General features: G+C 44.1%; 1 protein-coding gene across 5 annotated transcripts; it reads left to right on the plus strand.

The window, feature by feature from the left end:
• Nucleotides 1-4,148: 4,148 nt before the first annotated feature.
• On the plus strand, nt 4,149-15,587 carry ZNF554 (zinc finger protein 554). 5 transcript variants are annotated; one of them, XM_025293132.2, is made up of 6 exons: nt 4,166-4,728; nt 5,058-5,174; nt 10,958-11,035; nt 11,491-11,617; nt 12,080-12,268; nt 14,080-15,587. In XM_025293132.2, the coding sequence occupies exons 3-6, from the start codon at nt 11,003-11,005 to the stop codon at nt 15,261-15,263; spliced, it is 1,533 nt and encodes a 510-aa protein (XP_025148917.2). In that variant the 5' UTR covers nt 4,166-4,728; nt 5,058-5,174; nt 10,958-11,002; the 3' UTR covers nt 15,264-15,587. The 5 variants fall into 5 exon arrangements, with proteins under 5 accessions (XP_025148919.1, XP_025148917.2, XP_025148916.2 ...); XM_025293131.2 differs by having other exon boundaries at nt 4,171-4,728; nt 12,077-12,268; XM_006047904.3 differs by lacking the exon at nt 5,058-5,174 and having other exon boundaries at nt 4,171-4,728; nt 12,077-12,268.
• The last annotated feature ends 10,120 nt before the right edge of the window (nt 15,588-25,707 follow it).

The following is a 25,707-nucleotide window of genomic DNA, read 5'->3' on the forward strand; positions in this document are numbered from 1 at the left end:
AGGCTGGTGCTGTCAGGCCCATGATTTTTGTTGAAGCAGTTTGGGGAAAGAAATTCTGTTTTCTCCCCAAACTTGGAGAGTATGAGCTGTCAGGCAGACAGAGCTGTCCTTAGACAGAGGCCACTCAGCACCAAGGAGCCCATGCCATGAGGGCAGGCCTCCCCAGGACCCCATCACCACCGCACACTTGGCACTTTGAGCCACTGGATCCCCTCTCCTGCTTAAGTCAGCTTGGGCAGACATTTGTCACCTGCAAGCCAGAGTGCGTCCTTGACCACATCTCAGAGACCCCACCTGAGATGTGGCACAGCCAAGGCTGAGCCTGGAAGAATGCCCCACCTTGTAGGAGCCTCCAAGGACCTACCCAGGTTCCTGCCTACTTGGCTCAGGGCTATGGCAGAAATATGGGGAGGAGAGGTGGTTCTGGTCCAGGGGGACACAGGGCAGGGACTGCCCAGGCTCCTGGCCTCTGTTGAGTCTTGGAACAAACACCAAGTTTGGAAGGGTGTGTATGTTAAAAGTACATCACATGTCTGCTTATTCAGTGTCATGGTAGCAGGAAACGGCTAGCTCAAGGCCTGGACGGGCAGGGGGTAAGGGGATGAGTAGCCTTGGCTGCCACCTTCCTGGGATTCAGGTTTGAGTGTGCTCAGACGCTCAGTCACATCTGACTCTCTGTGACCCCATGGACTGTAACCCGCCAGGCTCCTCTATCTGTGGAAATTCTCCAGGCAAGAATACTGGAGTGGGTTGCTATGCCTTCCTCCAGGCTCCTCAGCCGTTAATTGTGGCTGCAGAGGCTGTCTGACGCCAGCAGGAAAGTGAAGAGGGAAGGGTTTGGAGATACCCCAGGGCCTTTCCACCTGCTTCTGTCTCCATGCCCCCTCCCTCCCTCCCTCCCTCCCTTCATGCCCTTACTCCAATGTCTCTCCATGTCCTGTTAAGGGAGATGAAAATTTTCCTCCTTAAAAGGGTAGTTTCAGTTGGTTATTTTGTTACTCATAGCTAGAAATTACAAACAAGCACTTTTGAATATTTTATTGATTCAGAAAACGAAGATCATGGCATCTGATCCTACCATTTCATGGGAAATAGATGGGGAAACGGTGGAAACAGTGTCAGACTTTATTTTGGGGGGCTCCGAAATCACTGCAGATGGTGACTGCAGCCATGAAATTAAAAGACGCTTACTCCTTGGAAAAAAAGTTATGAGCAACCTAGATAGCATATTCAAAAGCAGAGGCATTACTTTGCCAACAAAGGTCCGTCTAGTCAAGGCTATGGTTTTTCCAGTGGTGATGTATGGATGTGCGAGTTGGACTGTGAAGAAAACTGGGCGCCGAAGAATTGATGCTTTTGAACTGTGGTGTTGGAGAAGACTCCTGAGAGTCCCTTGGACTGCAAGGAGATCCAACCAGTCCATTCTGAAGATCAGCCCTGGGTGTTCTTTGGAGGGAATGATACTAAAGCTGAAGCTCCAGTACTTTGGCCACCTCATGCAAAGAATTGACTCATTGGAGAAAAGACTCTGATGCTGGGAGGGATTGGGGGCAGGAGGAAAAGGGGACGATAGAGGATGATGGCTGGATGGACGTGATGTCCATCACTGACTTGATGGACGTGAGTTTGAGTGAATTCCAGGAGTTGGTGATGGACAGGGAGGTCTGGCGTGCTGCGATTCGTGGGGCTGCAGAGAGTTGGACATGACTGAGCGACTGAACTGAACTGAACTGAAAGGAATTGACCCAGAGTTATGCATCCAAAGAGGGTCAGAAGTCAGGTTTGATAAAAGCTGCTCCAGACCTTGTATATCTGCCGAGTGAAAGGTAAAGAATGAAAAGACAATTGACATGGTCATTACCAAAATGATACATTTCGTAGGCAGAGGGCATTAGATCTCCTTCAGTGAATCTCTGCACATAACTTTGATTTAAAAATTCAATGTATTTGATTATATGTAAATATATATATATGTAATTCTTTTTGGCTGTACCATGTGGCATACAGGATCTTAGTTCCCTGGCCAGGGATCAACCCATGCACCCTGCATTGGAAGCAGAATCTTAACCACTGAACCACCAGGGAAGTCCTCCCTAACAGTTTTCTGATGGACTCAATATCCATTTAGAACATAGGTACATTTTGTTGTTGTTATTTAGTCCCTAAGTCATGTTCAACTTTTTGGTGACCCCACAAACTGTAGCCCACCAGGGTCCTCTGTCCATTGGATTTCCCAGGCAAGAATACTGGAGTGGATTGCCGTTTCCTCCCCCAGGGGATCTTTCCAACCCAGGGGTCGAACCCAAGTCTCCTGCTTCACAGACGGATTCTCTACCACTGAGCCACCAGGAAAGCCCAGATGTATTTTACTACAGGGTAGAACAATTCTTGGACTTCCCTGGTGGCACTAGTGGTAAAGAACCCACCTGCCTATTCAGGAGATACAAGAGATGGGTTCGATTCCTGAGTCGGGAAGATCCTCTGAAGGAGGGTATGGCAACCTACTCCAGCATTCTTGCCTGGAGAATCCCTTGGACAGAGGAGCCTGTGGGCTACAGTCCATGGGGTCACAAGAGTCAGACATGACAAGCGATTTAGAAAGCACGCCTGCAAAACAGTTTTTAATAGACACCCTGTCTCATTCTGTATCATGTTTCAGCACTTGGACAGCTCCCACTTCATTGCTGCACTTCCTGTGTACTGTTCTTGTCTGAGAGTTTTGGCTTCTTAAGTCAAGCTGATTGCATTCATGTTCCATGACATTTCAGAAATAGGGAATTCCTGATTAGGGATTAGGTAGGGTTAGCTAGGCAGTGATGAGAACATTCCAAACAGAAAGGAGATCCTAATAATTATAATGATGGGTTGGCAGGAAGTCTTTTTACTGAGCGAATAAAAGATCAGTATAAGATTAAAGGAATATGACACTGCAAGTCCAAGACATTTTATTGGATGGTTGGGGAAGGTTTGGGTGGTTGGAGACAATGTTTCTGCAGGTGCCTACCTGTTTGATTGGAAATCCCCCTATGTGGACGACTGATGTAGTTGAAACAGCAGACGAGTTTCCCTAACTGAGGGGTCTTCATGAACCCAGAACCTCAGCTGTAGCTGCACACAGAGTGGGGAATCAGAAAAAGAAGTTTTGTCAATAAACATGCCTTATTAGCAGCAGATGAAGTATCTATGGATTACAGGGATAATGATAGTGGCTCTTAATCTTTGTATTTAGAATGCTATATATTTTTTAATATTTATTTGGCTACACGAGGTCTTATTGCAGCATGCAGGATCTTTTTGTTGCAGCATACAGGCTTAGTTGCCCCGTGGCATGTGGGCTTTTAATTCCCCAACCAGGAATTGAACCTTCATTCCCTGCATTGGAAGACGAACTCTCACCCACTGGCCTACCAAGGAAGTCCCTATTATTTTTAACTAAGCAAGGCTTCCCTTGTGGGTCAACTGGCAAAGAATCCACCTGCAATGTAGGAGACCTGGGTTCGATCCCTGGGTTGGGAAGATTCCCTGAAGAAGGGAAAAGCTACCCACTCCAGTATTCTGGCCTGGAGAATTCCATAGACAGTTTAGTCCATGGGGTTGCAAAGAGACATGACTGAGCAACTTTCACTTCACATTGGTCAGCAGCATTCCAGCTGCAGGAAGAATAGGACCTTCAGTCCTGAAGGAGGAATCCAGGCAGCACACCTTCCATGTCATGGGCTAAGCCTGGAAAAGTCGGTTTGAAAAAGGGGCTGAAAAATTGTTCAGCACATTGTCTGAGATCATTCAGGACCCTACAACAAATGACCATGGACTTGGTTTCACCAACAATGTGCTTTTCACCATTCTGGAGGTTGCAAGTTTTAAGAATATATTACCAACTTATATTAATATATTAACCGTGGTAGTTTTATTTTTTAATAGAATACTACTGACATAAATCTAGGGAATTCCCTGGTAGCACAGTCGGTAAAAAAATCTCTCTGCAGTGCAGGAAACCTGAGTTCGATCCTTGAGTCAGGAAGATCCCCTGGAGAAGGAAATGGCAACTCCAGTATTCTTGCCTGGAAAATCCTATGGACAAAAGGGCCTGGCAGACTACAGTCCATGCAGTCACAAGAGTCAAACACAACTTAGTGATTAAACCACCACCACCACAGCATAAATCAATATATTAATATTACTAATAAGTAAACTATCATTAAAACAATAATTTTACTATATAGTGGCCTATACATTTACTAGTGTGTTAATGAATAATAGCTAATAATGTTATTACTGTTTTATTGGCAAAGCTACGTCTCAGGCATAGTGCTGAATATACTGAATTTTCGCCCTTATTTTTTTTTAGGCCATGACACGTGGCATGTGGGCCCCAGTCCCCCGACCAGGAGTCGAACCTGTGCCCCCTGCAGTGGCAGCGGGGAGTCCACTACACCGCCGCTCGATTTTCTCCTTTAGTGAAGAAATTTGCGCATGCGCCTGAGTTGCTCCAAGAGCAGGCGTGTGCGACTGGAATATGAGGACGTCCTCTGAGGCAGGAGGTATCTCAATCCTGAGGAGACACCGCCCGCCCATAGAGGGCGCTGAGACTCAACTCGGCTGCCTCCAGGGGACAGAGACGCAGGATCGCGCCCGGAGCCTTCTGGGACTTGTAGTTCATGGCGTCGTGGTGCGCAAGCGCACTGCCGAATCCATCGTGAGCGCGCGTCCCCGGGCGACAACGGCGGTGTGAGTTAACTGGGGTCGCCGATGGGGGGCGCGGGCAGGCCGGGTGCTGACGGGTCCCCGGGTCACGCTGCACTGAGCGCCTCCTCCGCGGCGGGTCTCGGGTAGACTAGGCTTGCGCTGTGGGTTATCTTTGCCCACACCTGGGACCGCAGCACCCATGCATCTTTCATCCGGGCGGCGCAGACAGGATGCGGTCCCCGAGCCTGGCCCCCGCGCCTGTGCGGGTAGTTAGGCTATCAGGGGTCGGGATGGGGTCTGGGGAGGGGTCCCTAGCGGGAGGGATGGCCTGGACTGTTACCCTTGGGTTTGCTCCACTTGTCACACTGCAGGCGCAAAGGAGAGTCAGAGAAGTCGGGCAGCTTGCACCTGACCTGTGAAACAGTCCAACACCTATCCTGTGAAAATACCCCTGCACGACAGGTCCGTGGGGCAAACTGTGCTGTGAGGTAAATGGAGCTCTCAGAGGCCTAATGTTACAGTACAGGGATATGGAGTAAACCGAACGTCCAGACTCCTGCATGTAGACTCATTGGGCGCTTGGGCAAACCCAGGGAGGAGGTCTGACCTTGGGTGGTTCTGCCCCCTTGGAGGGGTGCTACTGGGCAGTGTCTGAGGCCGTCTGTGGTTGTCAGGACCTGGGGGCTCCTGGCATGGAGGGGATGAAACCAAGGATGCTGCTCTACACCCCACAATGCCCAGGACGCCCCTCAGAGAACGATCCAGCCCCAGTGTAGGTGTCAAGGAGGAAAGACCCTGGCTTAGCCTTAGCATTGTGATTCCAGTGAGACGCTATCAAGGGTCTACTCCACTGGTACCCAGACACCCCTGCTCAGGAATGAGGTCGCAGCCGAACATTCTGCCAATGCCTCCTATTCCCTGGGGTGGATTGCATTTTTCCCTGCCAGGAAGCCCTCATCAGCCCTTTCTTGTGGAGAAAGGACAGAGTTTCAGTGGTTTTGAACCCTGAAAGGGAAGACCCTGAGGCAGGTGCCAGAGGCCTAGGTAAATGAGGGCCAAACGGGGTCACTGACATCAACCACAAGGGAGGGGGAATCCCTTGAACCACCGAAGGGTGGGAGTGGATTGGTTGAAAGAGCTTGAAAGGGATAGGGGGTCCTGAACTCATTACCATCAGATGCAATTTAAAGTCCCAAGAGCAGATAGATCAAGATGTCACAGGGCTCTGGTCCCCCTGAAGCCTCCAGGGGAGGGTCCTTTCTGCCTCTTCCAGCCTCCTGTGGTGGCCATCAGTCCTTGGTGTCTCTTAGCTTGTGGCTGCATCACTCCAGTCTCTTGTCCCAGCCTCTTTTGTCCCATGGCCTTCTCCCTGTGTGTTTCTCTTTAAAAAAAATTTTTTTGTCTGGCTGTACTAGGTCTAAATTGAAGCATTCAATATCTTTAATTGCACATGTGGGCTCTAGTTCCCTGACCTGGGATCAAACCCAGGCCCCCTGCATTGGAAGTGTGGAGTCTTAGACACTGGATCACTAGGGAAGTCACATGTCTATGTTTTCCCCATTAAAAATTTTTATTTATTTATTTTTGTCTGAGCTGGGTCTTCATTGCTATGCATGGGCTTTCTCTAGTTGTGGTGAGTGGTGGCTACTCTTCGTTGTGGTATGCAGGCTTCTCATTGTGGTGACTTCTCTTGTGAAGCATGGGTTCTAGGGTGAGTGGGCTTCAGCAGTTGTGGCACACAGGTGCAGTTGCTCTGAGGCATGTAGGATCCTCCTGGACAGGGGATGGAACCTATGTTCCCTGCGTTGGCAGGCAGACTTCCACCACTGGACCAGCAGGGAAGTTTCAGCATTTAAACTCTCAGTTGTGGCATGTGGGATCTAGTTCCCTGACCAGGGATCGAACCTGGACCCCTCCCTGCATTGGGAGCACAGAGTCTTAATCACCAGACCACTGGGAAGTCTGTGTGTCTTTTTTAAAGACACCAGTCATATTGCATTAGGACACTCTCTACCCCAGTATGACCTCAGTTCAGTTCAATTCAGTTGCTCAGTCGTGTCCAACTCTTTGCGACCCTGTGGACTGCAACATGCCAGGCCTCCCTGTCCATCACCAGCTCCCGGAGCTGACTCAAACTCATGTCCATTGAGTCAGTGATGCCATCCAACCATCTCATCCTCTGTTGTCCCATTCTCCTTTCACCTTCAATCATTCCCAGCATCAGGGTCTTTTCAAATGAGTCAGTTCTTTGCATCAGGTGGCCAAAGGATTGGAGTTTCAGCTTCAGCATCAGTCCTTCCAATGAGTATTCAGGACTGATTTCCTTTAGGATGGACTGATTGGTTCTCCTTCCTGTCCAAGGGATTCTCAAGAGTTTTCTCCAGCACCACAGTTCAAAAGCATCAATTCTTCGGCTCTCAGCTTTCTTTAGAGTCCAACTCTCACATCCATACATGACTATTGGAAAAACCAAAGCTTTGACTAGATGGACCTTTGTTGGCAAAGTAATGTCTCTGCTTTTTAATATGCTGTCTAGATTGATCATAACTTTTCTTCCAAGGAACAAGCATCTTTTAATTTCATGGCTGTAGTCACCATCTACAGTGATTTTTGCTAAGTCACTTCAGTCATGTCCAACTCTGTGCGACCCCATAGATGGCAGCCCAGCAGGCTCCCCCGTCCCTGGGATTATCCAGGCAAGAACACTGGAGTAGGCTGCCATTTCCTTCTCCAATGCATGAAAGTGAAAAGTGAAAGGGAAGTCGCTCAGTCGTGTCCGGCTCTTAGTGACCCCATGAACTGCAGCTTACCAGGCTCCTCCATCCTTGGGATTTTCTAGGCAAGAGTACTGGAGTGGGGTGCCATTGCTAGCGTGTGAGATCAGTGCAATTGTGCGGTATTTTGAGCATTCTTTTGGATTGGAATGAAAACTGATCTTTTCCAGTCCTGTGACCACTGTTGAGTTTTCTAAATTTGCTGGCATATTGAGTGCAGCACTTTCACAGCATCATCTTTTAGAATTTGAAATAGCTCAACTGGGATTCCATCACCTCCACTAGCTTTGTTCATAGTGATGCTTCCTAAGGCCCACTTGACTTTGCATTCTAGGATGTCTGGCTTTAGGTGGGTGATCACACCATTGTGGTTATCTGGGTCATGAAGATCTTTTTTGTATAGTTTTTCTGTGTATTGTTGCCACCTCTTTTTAATATCTTCTGCTTCTGTTAGGTCCATACCATGTCTGTCCTTTATTGTGCCCATCTTTGTATGAAATGTTCTCTTGGTATCTCTGATTTTCTTGGAGAGATCTATAGTCTTCGCTATTCTCTTGTTTTCCTCTATTTCTTTGCATTGATCACTGAGGAAGGCCTTCTTATCTCTCCTTGCTATTCTTTGGAACTCTACATTCAAATGGGTATATCTTTCCTTTTCGCCTTTGCCTTTTACTTCCCTTCTTTTCAACAGCTACTTATAAGGCCTTCTCAGACAGCCATTTTGCCTTTTTGAATTTTTTTTCTTGGGGATGGTCTTGATCCTTGCCTCCTGTACAATGTCATGAACCTCTGTCCATAGTTCTTCAGGCACTCTATCTATCATATCGAATCCCTTGAATCTATTTGTCACTTCCACCGTAAAATCGTAAGGGATTTGATTGAGGTAATACCTGAATGGTCTAGTGGTTTTCTCTACTTTCTTCAATTTAAGTCTGAATTTGGCAATAAGGAGTTCATGATCAGAGCCACAGTCAGCCCGCAGTCTTGTTTTTGCTGACTGTATAGAGCTTCTCCATCTTTGGCTGCAAAGAATATAATCAATCTGATTTCGGTATATGACCTCATCTTAACTAATCACCTCTGCAAAGATCCTATCTATAGATAAGGTCGCATTCACAGCTACTGGGGGTCAAGACTTGGAGGACATGATTCAGCCCACACCAGTCTTATCATGAGCAGGTGTTTCCCCAGGTTAAGTATTGTGTGTCCCAGGGGGCACCCATCATCAGATGTTTCCCCAGGGTAAGTATCATGTGTCCCATCACCTGACACAACCATGAGGCGTGGCTCAGCATGGTATCCTGCACCCATAGCTCCCACCCACCATGTGGAGAGGGTCAGAGCCAGCTCTCAGGAAAAGAAATCACATCCCCTCTGGTCCCTAATGGATCTGGTGAAAGCTGCCACCATTTTTAGATTTTTAAACTTTTCTATTTTTAAAATTGTATTGATTTACTTACTTATTTTTGGCTGTGGTGAGTCTTCATTGCTGTATGTGGGCTGTCTCTAGTTGTGGTGCACAGGCTTATCATTGCGGTGGCTTCTCTTGTTGTGGAGCATGGGCTGTAGAGCGTGGGCCTCAGTAGTTGTGGTAGTTGTTTTTCACAGTGGCTACACCATTTTCCATTCCCACTAGCAATGTGTGAGAGTCTCCCATCCTTGGCGACACTCATTACTATCTTTTAAAATTTATTTTTTAATTGGAGTATGTGTATGCATGCTAAGTCACTTCAGTCCTGTCTGACTTTTTGTGACCCTATGGATCATAGCTCGCCAGGCTCCTCTGCCCCTGGGATTCTCCAGGCAAGAAGAAATGGGTTACCATGCCTTCCTCCAGGGGATTTTTCCGACCCAGGTATCAAAACCATGTCTCTTACATCTCTTGCAGGAAGGAAGGACCCTCACTTGGAGCCTTTGGGGGGGATGGGTCCTGCCACACCTAAATCTCAGACTTCTCACCTCCCTGGAAGAAAATAAATTTGTGCTGTTTTAAGCATCCCAATTGTGTAGTCATTTGTCATAGCACCCTGGGACGCTAGTACAGAGTGTTTCACAGTAGAACTTGTGTGCCTCTAAGACCTGGTATCTTCTGGTATCTTCATCCAGAAAATGGAGCCACTGGGACTTCCCTGGTGGTCCAGTGGTTAGGATTCTGAGTTTTCACTGCAGGGGGCAGGGTTTTGATCCCTGGTCAGGGAACTAGGATCCCACCCACTGTGTGCCACACAGCACAGCCAAGAAAACAAATAAAACCCACAGAAAATGGAGCCATTAAGACCCCTGGCTTGTCCTGGTGAAACCGATTGGTGTCATTTCAAGGGGGCTCTGTAGAACTCTGGTACCACTGAAAGATAACATTTCAGTGCAGAGAAGAATTCAGCAAGAGCAAAGTGATAGATAAGTGATTTATTAGAATAGGTTGCTTGTGAGGCTTACAAGCAGGCCTCACAGGCCTGAGAAATGCTGTGAGAACTTAGTGGGCTTCAGTTTTAAAATGGGGAGGGGAAGAAGACTTTCTTTGTCTTTCTTGAGTAGACATCATGCTTCCATCATCAGCGTCTATTCCTCCAGGTTGAGCAGGGGAGTTTTCTTGTCCCTGTGTGGTCAAGCTAGGTCCACAAATGATTGTTTTTCCATGTGTGCAGAGAGCATGTTATAGGGATCATTAACTTACTGAGCTCACTGAGCAGAATGTGGGGCTCATGCCACCATTGCTTTATTGTTTGGGGGTATGTCTCATGCTTCTGGTTACATGGTTTTGTTGTCAAGAAGGCCTACTTGGTTTAGTAGCTAAACTGAAAAGTTGTTGCTGAACCACGTAAAGACACCGGGATCCTTGGCCTCCAGAGGAGAATTCAATCCAGGGCCAGAGGCGAGTCTTGATTGCTCAGAGCTTTTGTGTAATAAAGTTTTATTAAAGTATAAAGGAGATAGAGAAAGCTTCTGACATAGACATCAGAAGGGGGTAGAAAGAGTACCCACTTGCTAGTGTTAGCAATGGAGTTATATACTCTCCAATGAATCCAAAGAATGTCTGGAGGTTGTAAATACCTCACCAGACCTACTCCCATAATTTACATTTTAAGATAACAGAATTAGCCAGAAGGTTTAATCCAGAGACTGTCCTCAGGCAGGATACATAATCCTAAGGAATGTAGAGGAAAAAAAGTTTGTCCTTTCTTCCTCCTTGAGAATTCCAGACCCCTCTCTCCCTGGGGACCCCTAGACTTCTTATCAACCTGCCTAGGAAATGACTCTCTCAAAACAAACCTGCTTTCTTGAGTAATCATTAACCTACAGGGGTCTCCCATGTTTTTGTACTTCCAATCCCCTAGTGGGATTAATATTTGATCACCTACTTTGTCCCTTCATTCTGTCCACATCACTGGCTTCCATGACTCTCCTCTGTGTGTATGTGTGACCTCAAGTGGTGGAGAGGACTCTGGGGTCTGGGACAGGCCAGATCCAGTCTTCACTCTGCATTTTTCCTCTCCCAGCCCTGCCTGCCCAGGAACCTACTTTTGCCCAGGAGGGAGGACAGAATGGCTGCTGAGTGCCTGCTCCCCTGGCCCCAGGTGAGTGGGACTTCCTCTCCCCTGAAAGGCACCCAGCGTGTCCAGAGGGAACATACCTGTCAGACATGGAGCGCCCTTGCCTTTTGGGAAAGGAGGAGAATTTGTCATGAGTGTCTGGGTGTAGGCATTCAGGTGGCTCTTATGTATGAGGAGGAGGTCCCTTATCCCTTCAGAAGGACTGTGCCTCCTTCCTGGGCTCCAAGCATCTCTGAAGACCCCGAAGTTTCTCCCATAGAGCAGGGAGGGGTGCCCCAAGGCACCATCCTCTTTAAAATGCACACATATGTATTTTTTTAAATTGTGGTGAAATAGGGCAGGGAAGCCTGGCATGCTGCAGTCCATGGAATGGCAAAGAGTTGGACATGACTGAGCAATTAACACCTTCACTTTACCTTCTCTGGACATTGGTTGGTGGTGGGGGGGCATTCTTGAGCTGATCCATCGTGATATTTTAGGAGGTGGTGACCTTCAAGGATGTGGCCGTGGACTTCTCCATGGAGGAGTGGGAGCTGCTGGACCCTGGTCAGAGGAAGCTCTACAGAGATGTGATGCTAGAGACCTGTGGGAACCTGGCCTCTGTGGGTAAGACCAGCTGGTCCTTCTGTGTCCGTCAAGTCATGTTTGTTTAGCATCTACTGCACGTCAAGAACTATGCTAGGAAGTAGGGATTTACTGGCAAATGAGACATGCATGGTTCCTGCCCTTGTGGTGTCTCCTGTAGGGCAAATGGCCTGATTCTTTCAGTATATGGCAGCCCGTGCCACTGTAGAAATGCATCTTAGCTGAGGTGTTGATAACATCTCTTGTTCCACTAGTGCCACCTGGAAAGCCCTTAAAAATTTTATGGACATTTTAATAGGTATAAAGTGGTATCCATTGTGGTTTTGATTTGTGTTTTCCTAATGACTAGTGATATTGAGTATCTCTTCATGTGTTTACTGGGCCATTTGTATCTCTGAAGAAGTGTATGATCATTTTTTAAATTAGGAAAATACAATCTTTAGCTTGGTCTTTGTGTTACCTCTCCCGTGTCTCTTTCAGAAGCCTTGAGGAACCAGAGAACCAATTCAGGCTTTGAGGATGGCACCATATGCCTAGCATCAGCCTCTCAAGTTACCACTTTTTCTCTGTGGACGGCATATTCACTCTTTCAACCAGTGGTATCTTTCCACCTAGAGCAAGGAGAAGCCATGTGGATGGCAGGGAAAGGAACTCTGCAAGCTTCATATTCAGGTGCAAAGCAGGCAGATATGGCCCATTGGGATGAGGACAGTGTCTGGGGACTCCTGGTCATAGGTCCCTCCACAGAGACCCTAATTGTCTAAGGAGAAGGCTGAGGTGCTTGGCTGTTTCTTCCCATTGTGCCTTTAGTTTATCCCCCAGCAACCTTCTGCCATGAACCAGCTTCCACTAACCCTCTTTAGGTGCAGAGAAAAACATCCCTTTTCCTTCTGGAAGTAATTCTACCTGTGTTTCCTGTTTCATCTCTTCCCTCTCTGCTTTCTTGATAATTTTTTCCCTCTTCCATTCTTTTTTTTCTCCTCACTCTTATTTTTTTAAAAAATTATTGGAGTCTAGTTTATGTATAATGTTTTGTGTTAGCTTCAGGTGTACAGCAAAGTATTTCAGTTATACATATACATGTATCTATTCTTTTTCAGATTCATTTCCCCTATAGGTTATTATAGAATATTGAGTAGTGTTCCCTGTGCTATACAGTAGGTCTTTGTTAGTTATCTATTTTATATATAGTATTGTATATATGTCAATCCCAATCTCCCAATTTATCCTCCTCCACCCCTTTTCCTCCATAAACATAAGTTTGTTGTTTACATCTGTGACTCTATTTCTGTTTTGTAAATAATTTCATTTCTACCACTCACTTTTAGATTTCACATAAGATCAATATCATATGTTTGTCCTTCTCTGACTTACTTCACTCAGTATGACAATCTTCAGGTTCATCTACATGGCTGCAAATGGCATTATTTCATCCACTTTTATGGCTGAGTGATATTCCAGTGTATATATGTACAGCATCTTTATCTATTCATCTGTCAATAAACAATTTAGGTTGTTTGTATGTCTTGGCTATTGTGAATAGTGCTGCTATGAATATTGGGGTGCATATATCTTTTCAAACTATGGTTTTCTCCAGGTATATGCCCAGGAGTGGGATTGCTGGGTCATATGGTAGCTCTATTTTCAGTTGTTTAAGGAACCTCCTTACTGTTCTCCATAGTGAAGTGAAGTGAAGTCATTCAGTTGTGTCTGACTCTTTGCCACCCCATGGATTGTAGCTTACAAGGCTCCTCTGTCCATGGAATTTTCCAGGCAAGAGTACTGGAGTAGGTTGCCATTTCCTTCTCCAGGGGATCTTCCCAACCCAGGGATCAAACCTGGGTCTCCCGCATTGCAGGCAGACACTTTACTGTCTGAGCCACCAGGGAAGCCCTGTTTTCCATAGTAGGTGCACCAATTTACATTCCCACCAACAGTGTAGGAGGGTTCCCATTTCTTCACACCCTCTCCAGCATTTATTTGTAGATTTTTGATGATGGCCATTCTGACTGATGTGAGCTTGTATCTCATCATAGTTTTGATTTGCATTTCTCTAATAATTAGTGATGTTGAGCATAATTTGGGGGGGGGGTACGTGCTGCATAACTTGCAAGATCTTAGTTCCCTGACTAGAGATTGTACCCAGGCCTTTGGCAGTGAGAGCATTAAGTCCCAACCATTGAACTGCCAGAGAATTCACAATGTTGAGCATCTTTTCATGTGCTTTTTGCCATATGTCTGTCTTATTTCCTCTGCAATCTTATTCTCTCCCCTTTCTTTCCACATTTACTTTTTGCTCCACCAGAATTCTGATCCATCTTTCCTTCACCTTGCCTTCCTCCATGTTAAAAGCTGATGTTTGAACATGAATCCACAGGTCCTTTGTATATGTTGGAAATGCTTTTTTTGTTGTTGTTGAAAATAATTTTGTCCTGCTTTTCTTTCTTCCCCCTGCCCCCCACCCAACCTTCAATTTATTTCAGATTGGGAGACTAAACTGAGAAGCCAACAGTCAGTTTACAAGAAGGTGGTTTTGGAGGAAGCACCACTTGGGGGTATGAATATTACAAAGCTCCCCAGAGAGGACTGGGGTTATACTGAATCTGAGGGGAACTGTGAAGACTTCCAGAGGCTTTTGAGGCAAATGGGGTACCCCCAGATAGCAGCATTTTCTCAAGAGAAGCCTATTGACTGGTATGAATTTGGGGAAAACTGTAACCTGAGTTCAGAACTTGTTTTATCACGAGATTCTATAGGGAGACATTTTTATGACTATGACTTAGCTATTGCAAGTTTGGTATCTGATCAATTCTTAAACCATCATCAGATGGGATATCCAGACCATAGACCTTGTGAAAATATTAACTGTGGAAAAGATCTCAGCCAAAATATTCACCTTATTCCACATGAAAGAACTCAAATGGGAGAGAGAATTTCTGCATATACAGAAAGTGGGAAATCATTTAATCATGGTATGGCAATTACCATACAAAACAGAATCAATACAGTGGAGAAACGCTATGAATGTCACCAGTGTGGGAAAGTATTTAACCGGAGGCATTCCCTGAGTGAGCATCAGAGAATCCACACAGGAGAGAGACCATTTGAGTGTCAGGAATGTGGGAGAGCCTTTACACACAGCTCAACCCTCACTCGGCATTTGAGAACTCATACTGGAGAAAAGCCTTATGCATGCCATGAATGTGGGAAAGCCTTCAACAGGATTTCGTCTCTTACCCAACATCAGAGGATCCACACAGGGGAAAAGCCCTATCAATGTGAAGACTGTGGGAAATCCTTCTGCCAGAGTTCTTACCTGATCCTGCACAAGAGAACGCACACAGGCGAGAAGCCCTATGAGTGTAATAAATGTGGAAAAGCCTTCAGTGACCGTTCATCTCTCAACCAACATGAACGGACTCACACTGGCAAGAACCCCTATGAGTGTAATCAGTGTGGAAGGGCCTTCAGCCAGAGGTCTTCCCTGGTTCGGCATGAGAGAACCCACACTGGAGAGAAGCCATATCTCTGTAGTGAATGTGGGAAAGCCTTCAGCCAGAGCTCCTCCCTTATCACACACCAGAAAACTCACAATAGTCAGAAAACCTATAAAATAATTGATTGTGGGAAAGCTTTCTACCAGAGCTGCCACCTTGTTGGATTTTAGAGCTTGCTTGCTGCCTTGTGATGTACTGTTTAGCACTCTACCCTGTGGGTATGTTCAGACTTTGCCCCTCTTATGTACTGTTTGTGAAGAAGTAGACTTAGTCCTCATTCTTGAATTAAAGCACTGAAGTCCAGATCTGAGAAGGGACCTTATAAGAGGGAGAAATTGCCATTGAACTATGTCCAACAAGTGCCACCCTCTTGGAAAAGATCAGTAAATGGATTGGGAATTTGCTGAGAATTACCATATTAATTTAGTTGTTCAAACAAGGGATATTCTGTTTCAACTTTTTGTTTCAATAATCTGTTTTAATATTTTGCTTAATCATTTTGCCTTTCTTGGTCACTTAGCTAGGTCCTGACTTGTCTCACACACTACTATAGCAATGCAGAGTGTATGTTAAGATAGAAAATGCTACCATAATTGAAAAGGATACATGTACCTCAATGTTCATTGCAGCACTATTTACAATAACTAAGACATGGAACTCACCTAGATGTCCATCAACAGATGAATGGATAAAGAAGTTGTGCTACATATACACAGTGGAATATTACTCAGCCATAAAAAGGAACACATTTAACTCAGTTCTAATAAGGTGGATCAACCTAGGGCCTATTATACAGAGTGAAGTAAGTCAGAAAAACAAATATATATTAATACATATATAGGCAATCTAGAAAAATGGTACTGATGAACCTATCTTAAGGACAACAATAGAGACACAGACATAGAAAACAGACTTTGGACATATGAGTGGAAGGAGAGGGTGGGACGAATTGAGAGAGTAGCATTGAAACATATACATTACCATATGTAAAATTAGATAGTCAGCAGGAATTTACTATATGATGTAGGGAGCTCAAATCCAGTGCTCTATGACAACCTAGAGGGGTGGGATGGAGTGGGGGGTGGGAAGAAGGTTCAAGAGGGAGGGGACATATGTACACCTATGGGTGATTCATATTGATATGAGGCAGAAGCCAACACAATAATGTAAAGCAATTATCCTGCAATTTAAAATAAATTTAAATAAAAATAAATATTCAAGTAAAAAGAAAATACTTTGGTTGTAAGGTGAAAGGAAAGAATGCAAAGTAGTATGTGTAATTCTATCCAGTGAAGTCAAAATGTTACATACAAGGGAAAAGGGCAGACAGTGATTGGAGAAAAGAATTGAGTTTTATTTGTTAGGGTCGTCTGATTATGTGTGATTTCCTGCCTTTGCCCTTTCATTTTGTATTGCTAGCATCATTTTGACAATAAGAAAAAACAAACGACTCCAAGGGTTATTGAGTTTCAGTGATCAGTTGGAGGGGGACTATGGATACCAAGATGTCAAGGATACAATGAAGTAGGTCTTGGGACATGGAGGTGAAGTGACCTTTGCTGGCCTGGGGGGAAAGTCCCAACTGTGAAATCTAGTTGCCAGAGTATGGATATGCATCACCCTCATCATTAACATTTTTTGGGTCCTTACTATATTCCCAGCACCACTCGAACTCCTGTATGTGTTCTCTCATTTTATCTTCTCAAAAACAGCATGAGAGTAATTTTTCATATCTTCATATTAAAAAAGGAGAAACAAAAATAAGGTATCCTACCCAAACTCACCCAACTAGCAAGTAGTGGGATCTGGATTTGAACTTGAGCTGCCACTGGCCAGTGTCATATTTGAAAGGAGGAACGCAAGGGAGCTATCTTTTCCCAAATTGTCCCTTAAAAAAATAAAATCACTGAAATGTCATGTGACTCTTCCCCTTTCCCTGGAACTAGCAAGGGAGGCTATGAGGGAGATCTCCAGTCAGCTCTTCTCCCACCTAAGTCGGACCTGATCATGTGAATATTATTGCCTATCCCTGCAGGGAGAGATAAGAAAGGCTTCCTCAGCGACCAATGCAAAGAAATAGAAGAAAATAACAGAATGGGAAAGACTAGAGATCTCTTCAAGAAAATTAGAGATACCAAGGGAACATTTCACACAAAGATGGGCTCGATAAAGGACAGAAATGGTATGGACCTAACAAAAACAGAAGATATTAAGAAGAGGTGACAAGAATACACAGAAGAAATGTACAAAAAGATCTTGATTCCAGCTTGTGTTTCTTCCAGCCCAGAGTTTCTCATGATGTACTCTGCATATAAGTTACATAAGCAGGGTGACAATATACAGCCTTGACATTCTCCTTTTCCTATTTGGAATCAATCTGTTGTTCCATGTCCAGGTCTAACCATTGCTTCCTGACCTGCATACAGATTTCTCAGGAGGCACGTCAGGTGGTCTTGTATTCACATCTCTTTCAGAATTTTCCACAGTTTGTTGTGATCCACACAGTCAAAGGCTTTGGCATAGTCAATAAAGCAGAAATAGATGTTTTTCTGGAACTCTCTTGCTTTTTTGATGATCCAGCGGATGTTGGCAATTTGATCTCTGGTTCCTCTGCCTTTTCTAAAACCAGCTTGAACATCTGGAAGTTCACAGTTCACGTATTACTGAAGCCTGGCTTGGAGAATTTTGAGCATTACTTTACTAGCATGTGAGATGATTGCAATTGTGCGGTAGTTTGAGCATTCTTTGGCATTGCCTTTCTTTGGGATTGGAATGAAAACTGATCTTTTCCAGTCCTGTGGCCACTTCTGAGTTTTCCAAATTTGCTGGCATGTTGAGTGCAGCACTTTCATAGCATCATCTTTTAGGATTTGAAATAGCTCAACTGGAATTCCGTCACCTGCGTAATGCTTCCTAAGACCCACTTGACTTCATATTCCAGGATGTCTGGCTCTAGGTGAGTGATCATACCATCATGATTATCTGGGTTGTGAAGATCTTTTTTATTTTTTTGGACAGTTCTTCTGTGTATTCTTGCCAACTCTTCTTAATATCTTCTGCTTCTATTAGGTCCATACCATTTCTATCCTTTATTGTGCCCATCTTTGCATGAAATATTCCCTTGGTATCTCTAATTTTCTTGAAGAGATCTATAGTCTTTCCCATTCTATTGTTTTCCTCTATTTCTTTGCACTGATCACTGAGGAAGGCTTTCTTATCTCTCCTTGCTATTTGGAACTCTGCATTCAAGTGGGTATATCTTTCCTTTTCTCCTTTGCTTTTCACTTTTCTTCTTTTCACAGCTATTTGTAAGGCCTCCTCAGACCGCCATTTTGCTTTTTTGCATTTCTTTTTCTTGGGTATGGTCTTGATCCCTGTCTCCTGTACAATGTCACGAACCTCTGTCCATAGTTCATCAGGCACTCTGTCTATCAGATCCAGTCCCTTACATCTATTTGTCACTTCCACTGTATAATCATATAGGATTTGATTTAGGTCATACCTGAATGGTCTAGTGGTTTTCCCTACTTTCTTCAACTTAAGTCTGAATTTGGCAATAAGGAGCTCATGATCTGAGCCACAGTCAGCTCCCGGTCTTGTTTTTGCTGACTGTATAGAGCTTCTCCATCTTTGGCTGCAAAGAATATAATCAATCTGATTTCAGTGTTGGTCATCTGGTGATGTCCATGTATAGAGTCTTCTCTTGTGTTGTTGGAAGAGGGTGTTTAATATGACCAGCGCATTTTCTTGGCAAAACTCTATTAGCATTTGCCCTGCTTCATTCTGTACTCCAAGGCCAAATTTGCCTGTTACTCTAGGTGTTTCTTGACTTCCTACTTTTGCATTCCAGTCCCCTATAATGAAAAGGACATCTTTTTGGGTGTTAGTTCTAAAAGGTCTTGTAGGTCTTCATAGACCCGTTCAACTTCAGCTTCTTTAGTGTTACTGGTCAGGGCATAGACTTGGATTACCGTGATATTGAATGCTTTGCCTTGGAAACGAACAGAGATCATTCTGCGTTTTTGAGATTGCATCCAAGTACTGCATTTCGGACTCTTTTGTTGACTGTGATGGCTACTCCAGTTTCTTCTAAGGGATTCTTGCCCACAGTAGTAGATATAATGGTCATCTGAGTTAAATTCACCCATTCCAGTCCATTTTAATTCGCTGATTCCTAAAATGTCAACGTTCACTCTTGCCATCTCTTGTTTGACCACTGTCAATTTGCCTTGATTCATGGATTCCAGATTCCTATGCAATATTGCTGTTTACAACATTGAACCTTGCTTCTATCACCAGTCACATCCACAACTGGGTGTTGTTTTTGCTTTGGCTCCCTCTCTTCATTCTTTCTGGAGTTATTTCTCCACTGCTCTCCAGTAGCATATTGGGCACCTATCAACACGGGGAGTTCATCTTTCAGCATCCTATCTTTTCCCCTTTTCATACTGTTCATGGGGCTCACAAGGCAAGAATACTAAAGTGGTTTGCCATTCCCTTCTCCAGTGGACCACATTTTGTCAGAACTCTCCGCCATGACCCATCCATCTCGGGTGGCCCTACACGGCATGGCTTAGTTTCATTGAGTTAGACAAGGCTGTGGTCCATGTGATTAGATTGGTTAGTTTTCTGTGATTGTGGTTTCAGTCTGTCTGGCCTCTGATGCCCTCTCTTAGCGCCTACCATCTTACTGGGGTTTTTCTTACCTGGGACGTGGGTTATCTCTTCATGCTGCTCCAGCAAAGCGCAGCCACTGCTCCTTACCTTGGATGTGGGGTATCTCCTCACGGCCACCACTACTTACCTTGGACGTGGGGTATCTCCTCTCAGCTGCTTGCTGCTCCAGCACCGCACAGCTACCGCTTGCTGCTCCATATATATGTGGGTATACATATATCCCCTCATTCTTGAACATCCCTCCCACTCCCAGTGCCGCTCTCCCCATGTCTACTGCTTTGAATTTCCAAAACTTATTGAGGCATGCTGTGTGCCTTACTATGTGGCCAACTTGTAGAAGTATTTAATAGATCTTGAGGAGCTATATTCAGTTTTTATTATTTGGATCCTGACATCTTTATTACATCAACCTTGTTAATCAGTGTTTCTCAAATTTCTTGTCAAGAGGTTCAGATTTAATAAGTGATAGTTGGAGCCCAGTAATGTGTATTTTTAACTAGCACATCAGTTGGTTTCACTGATGCTCCTTCTTTTTTAGAGACACTTAGAGAAATACTGCTTATCCTTAATTATCCTCAGATTGTTGATTCAAAGATCAGGAGCTCAAGATAATTAACTTACTGTGACCTATTGCTATTGTGCTTAATTTCCCTCAGTATTTATTTTCTGTTGTTTTTCTTCTTTTTCATCTTGTTTTTTTGATTTTTTGTTTGTTTGTTTTCTTTTACTTGGGGTAAATAATTCATGACAGGTCTTCACTGTGAATTATACCCTTTATCATGTTGAAGTGATCTCTTTGTCTGCTTTAATCAATAGCACCCCCCCCCCCCCGCTTTTTAGACAAAATTAATGTTATTTTTTCACTTCCTTTAATTTCCACTTTTAAATCCCATGTCCTTCCATTTTAGCATAAAATTGTAATTTGTTCTAAGATTCTTCTCTTAGTGGATATATTTATGCCAATCACTGCTATAATAGATGTTATTGGCTTTAATTCTCCTAATATGTTTTGTCATTTCCCTTATTCTGACACTTTTTTTTCCCTTTCTGTCTTTTACTCTGTTGTCTGTACTGCTGGATTTATTTCTTTTCTGATCATTTATTATAATTGCTTTCATTTCTTTTGGCACTTTAAAAAATTGAACTAAACATTATAATTAAACTCATATATTATAATTTATCAACATTAAGCAGTTTTTGAAGGATGTAAAAGTCAAGTTGCAGCATATGTATAATATAATGACTTTTTAAAAAGTATTTGGTTGCACTGGGTTTTAATTGCAGCATGAGGGATCTCTGATCTTCATTGTGACATATAGGCTCTTTAGTTGTGGCATGTGAACTCTTATTTGCAGCCTGTGGAACCTTAGTTCCCCAACCAGGAATTGAACCCAGGCCTCCTCCACTGGGAGTGCAGAATCTTAGCCACTGGACCACCAAGGACTTTCAGTATAATGGTATTTTAATGAAATTTGAAAATGTTATATGTAGTGAATGGATCTATGTGTATGGCATGGCAATAATAAACACCAAATTTGTGATGATGATTTTTCCTGGGAAGAATCAGAGTGTAATTGGGTTTACACAGGGCATCTGAACTCTATCTGCAATGTTTTCTTTCTTTCAAGAAAGCTGATAGAAGGAGTTCCCTGGTGGTCCAGTGGTTAGAACTCTGTGCTTTCACTGCCAAGGGCTGGGATTCAGTCCCTGGTCAGAGAACTAAGATCTTGCAAGTTAAAGGGTTTGACCAAAAAAAAAAAAAAAAATCTAATAGAATATGTGGTAAGTGTGTAGGATTTAATAGAGCTTAGCAGGAGATACATAAGTATTCAAAACATTATTCCCTGCCTATGCTATATGATCCCATGCTCAATCGTGTCTGACTCTTTGCGACCCCATGGACTATGGCCCACCAGGCTCCTCTGTCCATGGGATTCTCCAGGCAAGAATACTGGAGTGGGTTGCCACTTCCTTCTCCACTGTATTACTGAAATTTTTCAGAATAGCTTTTAAATTCTCCCCCTTCCCCCTATGTTGTAGTTTTTATTAATATGAGCCTTCATGAGGAATGCAGAAATCAACTATGGATACTTACGGTTTGGGATAAAATTTCTAGTCAGAACATCATCTCGGCAAAAAGTGCTACATTTCAAAAACAAATATGCAAAGATGTTCTCTGCACACTGGTCCCATGACTCTGAGAGGTACTGTCACGTTAGCAGAGCCACGTTGAAGGAGCACATTGAAGGTTCAAAAATACCTCAGGAAAGATAAACTTGGAAGAGGAGTTATTTGTGCCACTTACTAAGCTAATGTCTCTCCTTCAGACCCGTGCTATGACTTACTTGTTGCTACTGTAACAAATTACCACATAGTTAGTGACTTAAAACAGTCAGTTTATTCTTATCACAGTTCTGGAGGTCAGAAGTCCAAATTCAAAGCACCAGCAGGGCTGGTCCCTCCAGAGGCTCCAGGGGAGCACTGGCTCCTGCATTTTCCAGCTTCTAGAGGCACCGCATCCCTGGCTCATGGCCGGCCCTTCCCTCCATCCTCACAGTCAGCAGCACATCATCTCCAGTCTCTCTCTGCCTCTGACCCTCTCCCTCCCTCTTATAAAGACCCTGTGATAACACTGGTGCCCCTGGGGAATCCAGGGTCATCCCCGTCTCAGGGGCCTTAACGTAATCTTTCCTGCAAATTTACAACCTAACATGACATTCACAAGTCCTAGTGGTTAGGATGTGGACATTGTTGGGGACCTTTATCCTGCTGGTTGCACCTACCCTTCAATGAAAGAGGAGAGTGAAAAAAGCTGGTTCAAAACTCAACATTCAAAAAGTAAGATCATAGCATCCGGTCCCATCACTTCATGGCATTAAATGGGGAAACAATGAAAACAGTGACAGACTTTATTTTCTTGGACTCCAAAATCAGTGCAGATGGTGACCGTAGCCACAAAATTAAGATGCTTGCTCCTTGAAGGGAAACCTATGATAAACCTAGACAGCATATAAAAAAGCAGAGCCATCACTTTGCAGACCAAGATCCTTATAGTCAAAGCTATGGTTTTTCCAGTAGTCATGTACATATGTGAGAGTTGGACCATAAAGAAGGCTGAGTGCCAAAGAACTGATGCTTTCGAATTGTGGTGCTAAAGAAGGCCCTTGAGAGTTCCTTGGACTGCAAGAAGATCAAACCAGTCTATCCTAAAGGAAATCAAGCTTGAATATTCATTGGAAGGACAGATGCTGAAGCTGAAGCTCCAGTACTTTGGCCACCTGATGAGAAGAGCTGACTCATTGGAAAAGACCCTGATGCTGGGAAAGATTGAGGCAGGGGAGAAAGGGAAGACAGAGGATGAGATGGTTGGATGGTATCACCAACTCAATGGATATGAGTCTGAGTAAACTCTGGGAGATAGTGAAGGACAGGGAAGCCTGGCATGCTGCAGTGCATGGGGTCGCAGAGTCAGACACAACTTAGCTGAACACCAAGACCCTTCAATTCTTAGCTTTGTGATGTGGGTGGAAACACTGCAAAGCTGCTTCTGCTTTGCCAGCAGCTTCTGCCAACTGGAGGGAGGGTGGAAGGCTGGAGAGGGGAGAGGGATTTGTCTGCACTGCCCCTTTCACTTCTTGCATGTTTGAGGAATAATATCTCAGCATGGCCTGAATATAGCTTGCATCATCTCTAATTTTCCTCAGATAAGCACACCTATTATTTTTCTCTCTTGTGACAATGGGTGTTTTGTGAAGCATTCAGAAGACAGCCTCATTTTTTACCTTAACATGAAATGACATATTCTTTATGTGTGATGCTCACAGAATACACCTCTGAATATGTTATGGCAAACAAACAGGAGTGCTTGAGGAGGGTCATGCCATCACCCATTCTTAAGTGTGTGCATGCTCAGTCATGTCTGACTCTTTGTGACCCGTGGACTGTAGCCCACCAGGCCCTTTTGTCCATGGGATTCTCTAGGTAAGAATACTGGAGTGGGTAGCCATTCCCTTCTCCAGGGGATCTTCCCCACCCAGGGATAGAAGCTGTGTCTCTTGCATTGGCAGAAGGATTCTTTACCACTTGAGCCCATTGAGAGGTAGGCTTCTAAATTCATGCCTATTTACTGAAACTCAGCATGCATCATTAATCCATATTTATAAAAGTATATATTTGTAATAGTTTATAAATTCAGTATTTTTGCCTTGAAGCTTTTTTATATGTTAATTTTCTTAACACTCATTTTTATGAAAGCATCTAAAACCTTTTTGAAAACCCTATAAAAAGGAATTTTAATTTTATTTATTTTTTGGCCATGCTGAGACTTACAGGATTTTTAGTTCCTCAACCAGGGAATGAATATGGGCCTGTGGCAATGAGAGTGCAGTCCTAACCACTGGGCTTCCAAGGAATTCCCTAAAAAGGAATTTTAAAAATTCTGTCTGTAAATTAAATGACAAGCAATATCAGAGTCTGGACATACACTTAACATCAAATGAGAGAATGTTTTCTGAAAGAAGCAGGCATATTAAATGCATTAGATGTTTAGCACCCATCTAGTAAGGGTATTTAGTTTTCAGGTGCATCACAAATTTATAGAAGCATTTTTTATTGTTGTTTTATATTAGTTAAGGTAGGAATTCAATTGCCTCAGGGATATCATAGCCTTAAAAAACCTTTTTAAAAAATATTGTGGCAAAAACCACGTGGGTTTCCCCAGTGGCTCAGCAATAAAGAATAAGCCTGCAATGCAGGAGACAAGGGTTTGATCCCTGGGTCAGGAAGAGCCCCTGGAGGAAGAAATGACAACCCACTTCAGTATTCTTGCAGGGAAAATCCCATGGACAGAGGAGCCTGGTGGGCTATAGTCCATAGGGTCACAAAGAGTTTGACAAGACTGAGCAACTGAGCACGCAGGAAGCAAAACACACATAACATGAAATTTACCATCTTAACCATTTTAAAATGTCAGCTGCTAACAGAATTGTGTCTCACAGATAGCACATAAAGGTCCAAACAGAGCCAACCCTTCGCTCTTAAACACATGCGCTGTAAAGTTACTTGATGGACATTTATTGTGATTATTTATGGCTGCATTTAACAAACTTTTCATTCTGTTTGATGCTATTTACACTACTGTATAAAAGAAGCGAATGACAGGAAAAGTCCCACCAATAAATAAATAATCTTCATTTAATTGTGAGTTATCTTAAGAATTATATGATCATCCACTCTTCCTGAGAAGATTCAAAGGACAACGTGCTTTTTCGATGGCTCTGATACTTAAGGGTCACCAAGAGGCTAGGAATGAAAAGTGTTTCTAATGATTAAAAAAAAAATGTGGTATTAAGTACATTCACACTATTATATAATACCAGACCCTTTTGATTTTCAAAATTCTCTGGGGATACTCTAAAAACCCCATCAGACATAAATTTCCCTGCAGTGCAAAATGTACAGCTGAGGACTGTGATGTCTCACAGCTGCGGATATGCTGAGATCAGTCCTGCACGGAGATGGGGCCTGGAAGTCTGACCTTCCACGGGGGATAGTGCCTGGGTTGCTGACCTCAAGACCCAGTAGTGAGGACAAGGACGAAGGGCGGGGCCTCCGCGTGTCAAAAGTCATACGTGAAAATCAAGCAAGACCCCCACTTGTAGAGTGTGATGTTATTTTACACTGAGCGTCTTTGTTCTTAAGTTAAAGGCATGTTTCCACGGTGACCTTGATCCCTGCCCGACTTCCCGGCCCCAGAGATCACCAGACTCCCTCCTCACCCACGCTGTCCAGTCCTCTGTAGTTCCGGTTCCGGACAGGGACGCTCCTTGTGAAAACTGAGTCAGGACTTCGGGTCCAGGAGGAGGACTTGGGAGGACCCGCCCGCACAGGAGCGAGCTCTGCTCAGAGCCCGGGGCTAGTGGACAGTATTCCTAAGCC

This window comes from Bubalus bubalis, chromosome 9, assembly GCF_019923935.1.
Source record: "Bubalus bubalis isolate 160015118507 breed Murrah chromosome 9, NDDB_SH_1, whole genome shotgun sequence".
NCBI classification, from domain to species: domain Eukaryota; kingdom Metazoa; phylum Chordata; class Mammalia; order Artiodactyla; family Bovidae; genus Bubalus; species Bubalus bubalis.

Coding starts and splice junctions, on each gene's coding strand:
- ZNF554 (XM_025293131.2), top strand. CDS start 11,003: ATGGCTGCTGAGTGCCTGCTCCCCTGGCCCCAG. Junction 11,036..11,490: donor GCCTGCTCCCCTGGCCCCAG/GTGAGTGGGACT, acceptor GTGATATTTTAG/GAGGTGGTGACCTTCAAGGA. Junction 11,618..12,076: donor TGGGAACCTGGCCTCTGTGG/GTAAGACCAGCT, acceptor TGTCTCTTTCAG/AAGCCTTGAGGAACCAGAGA.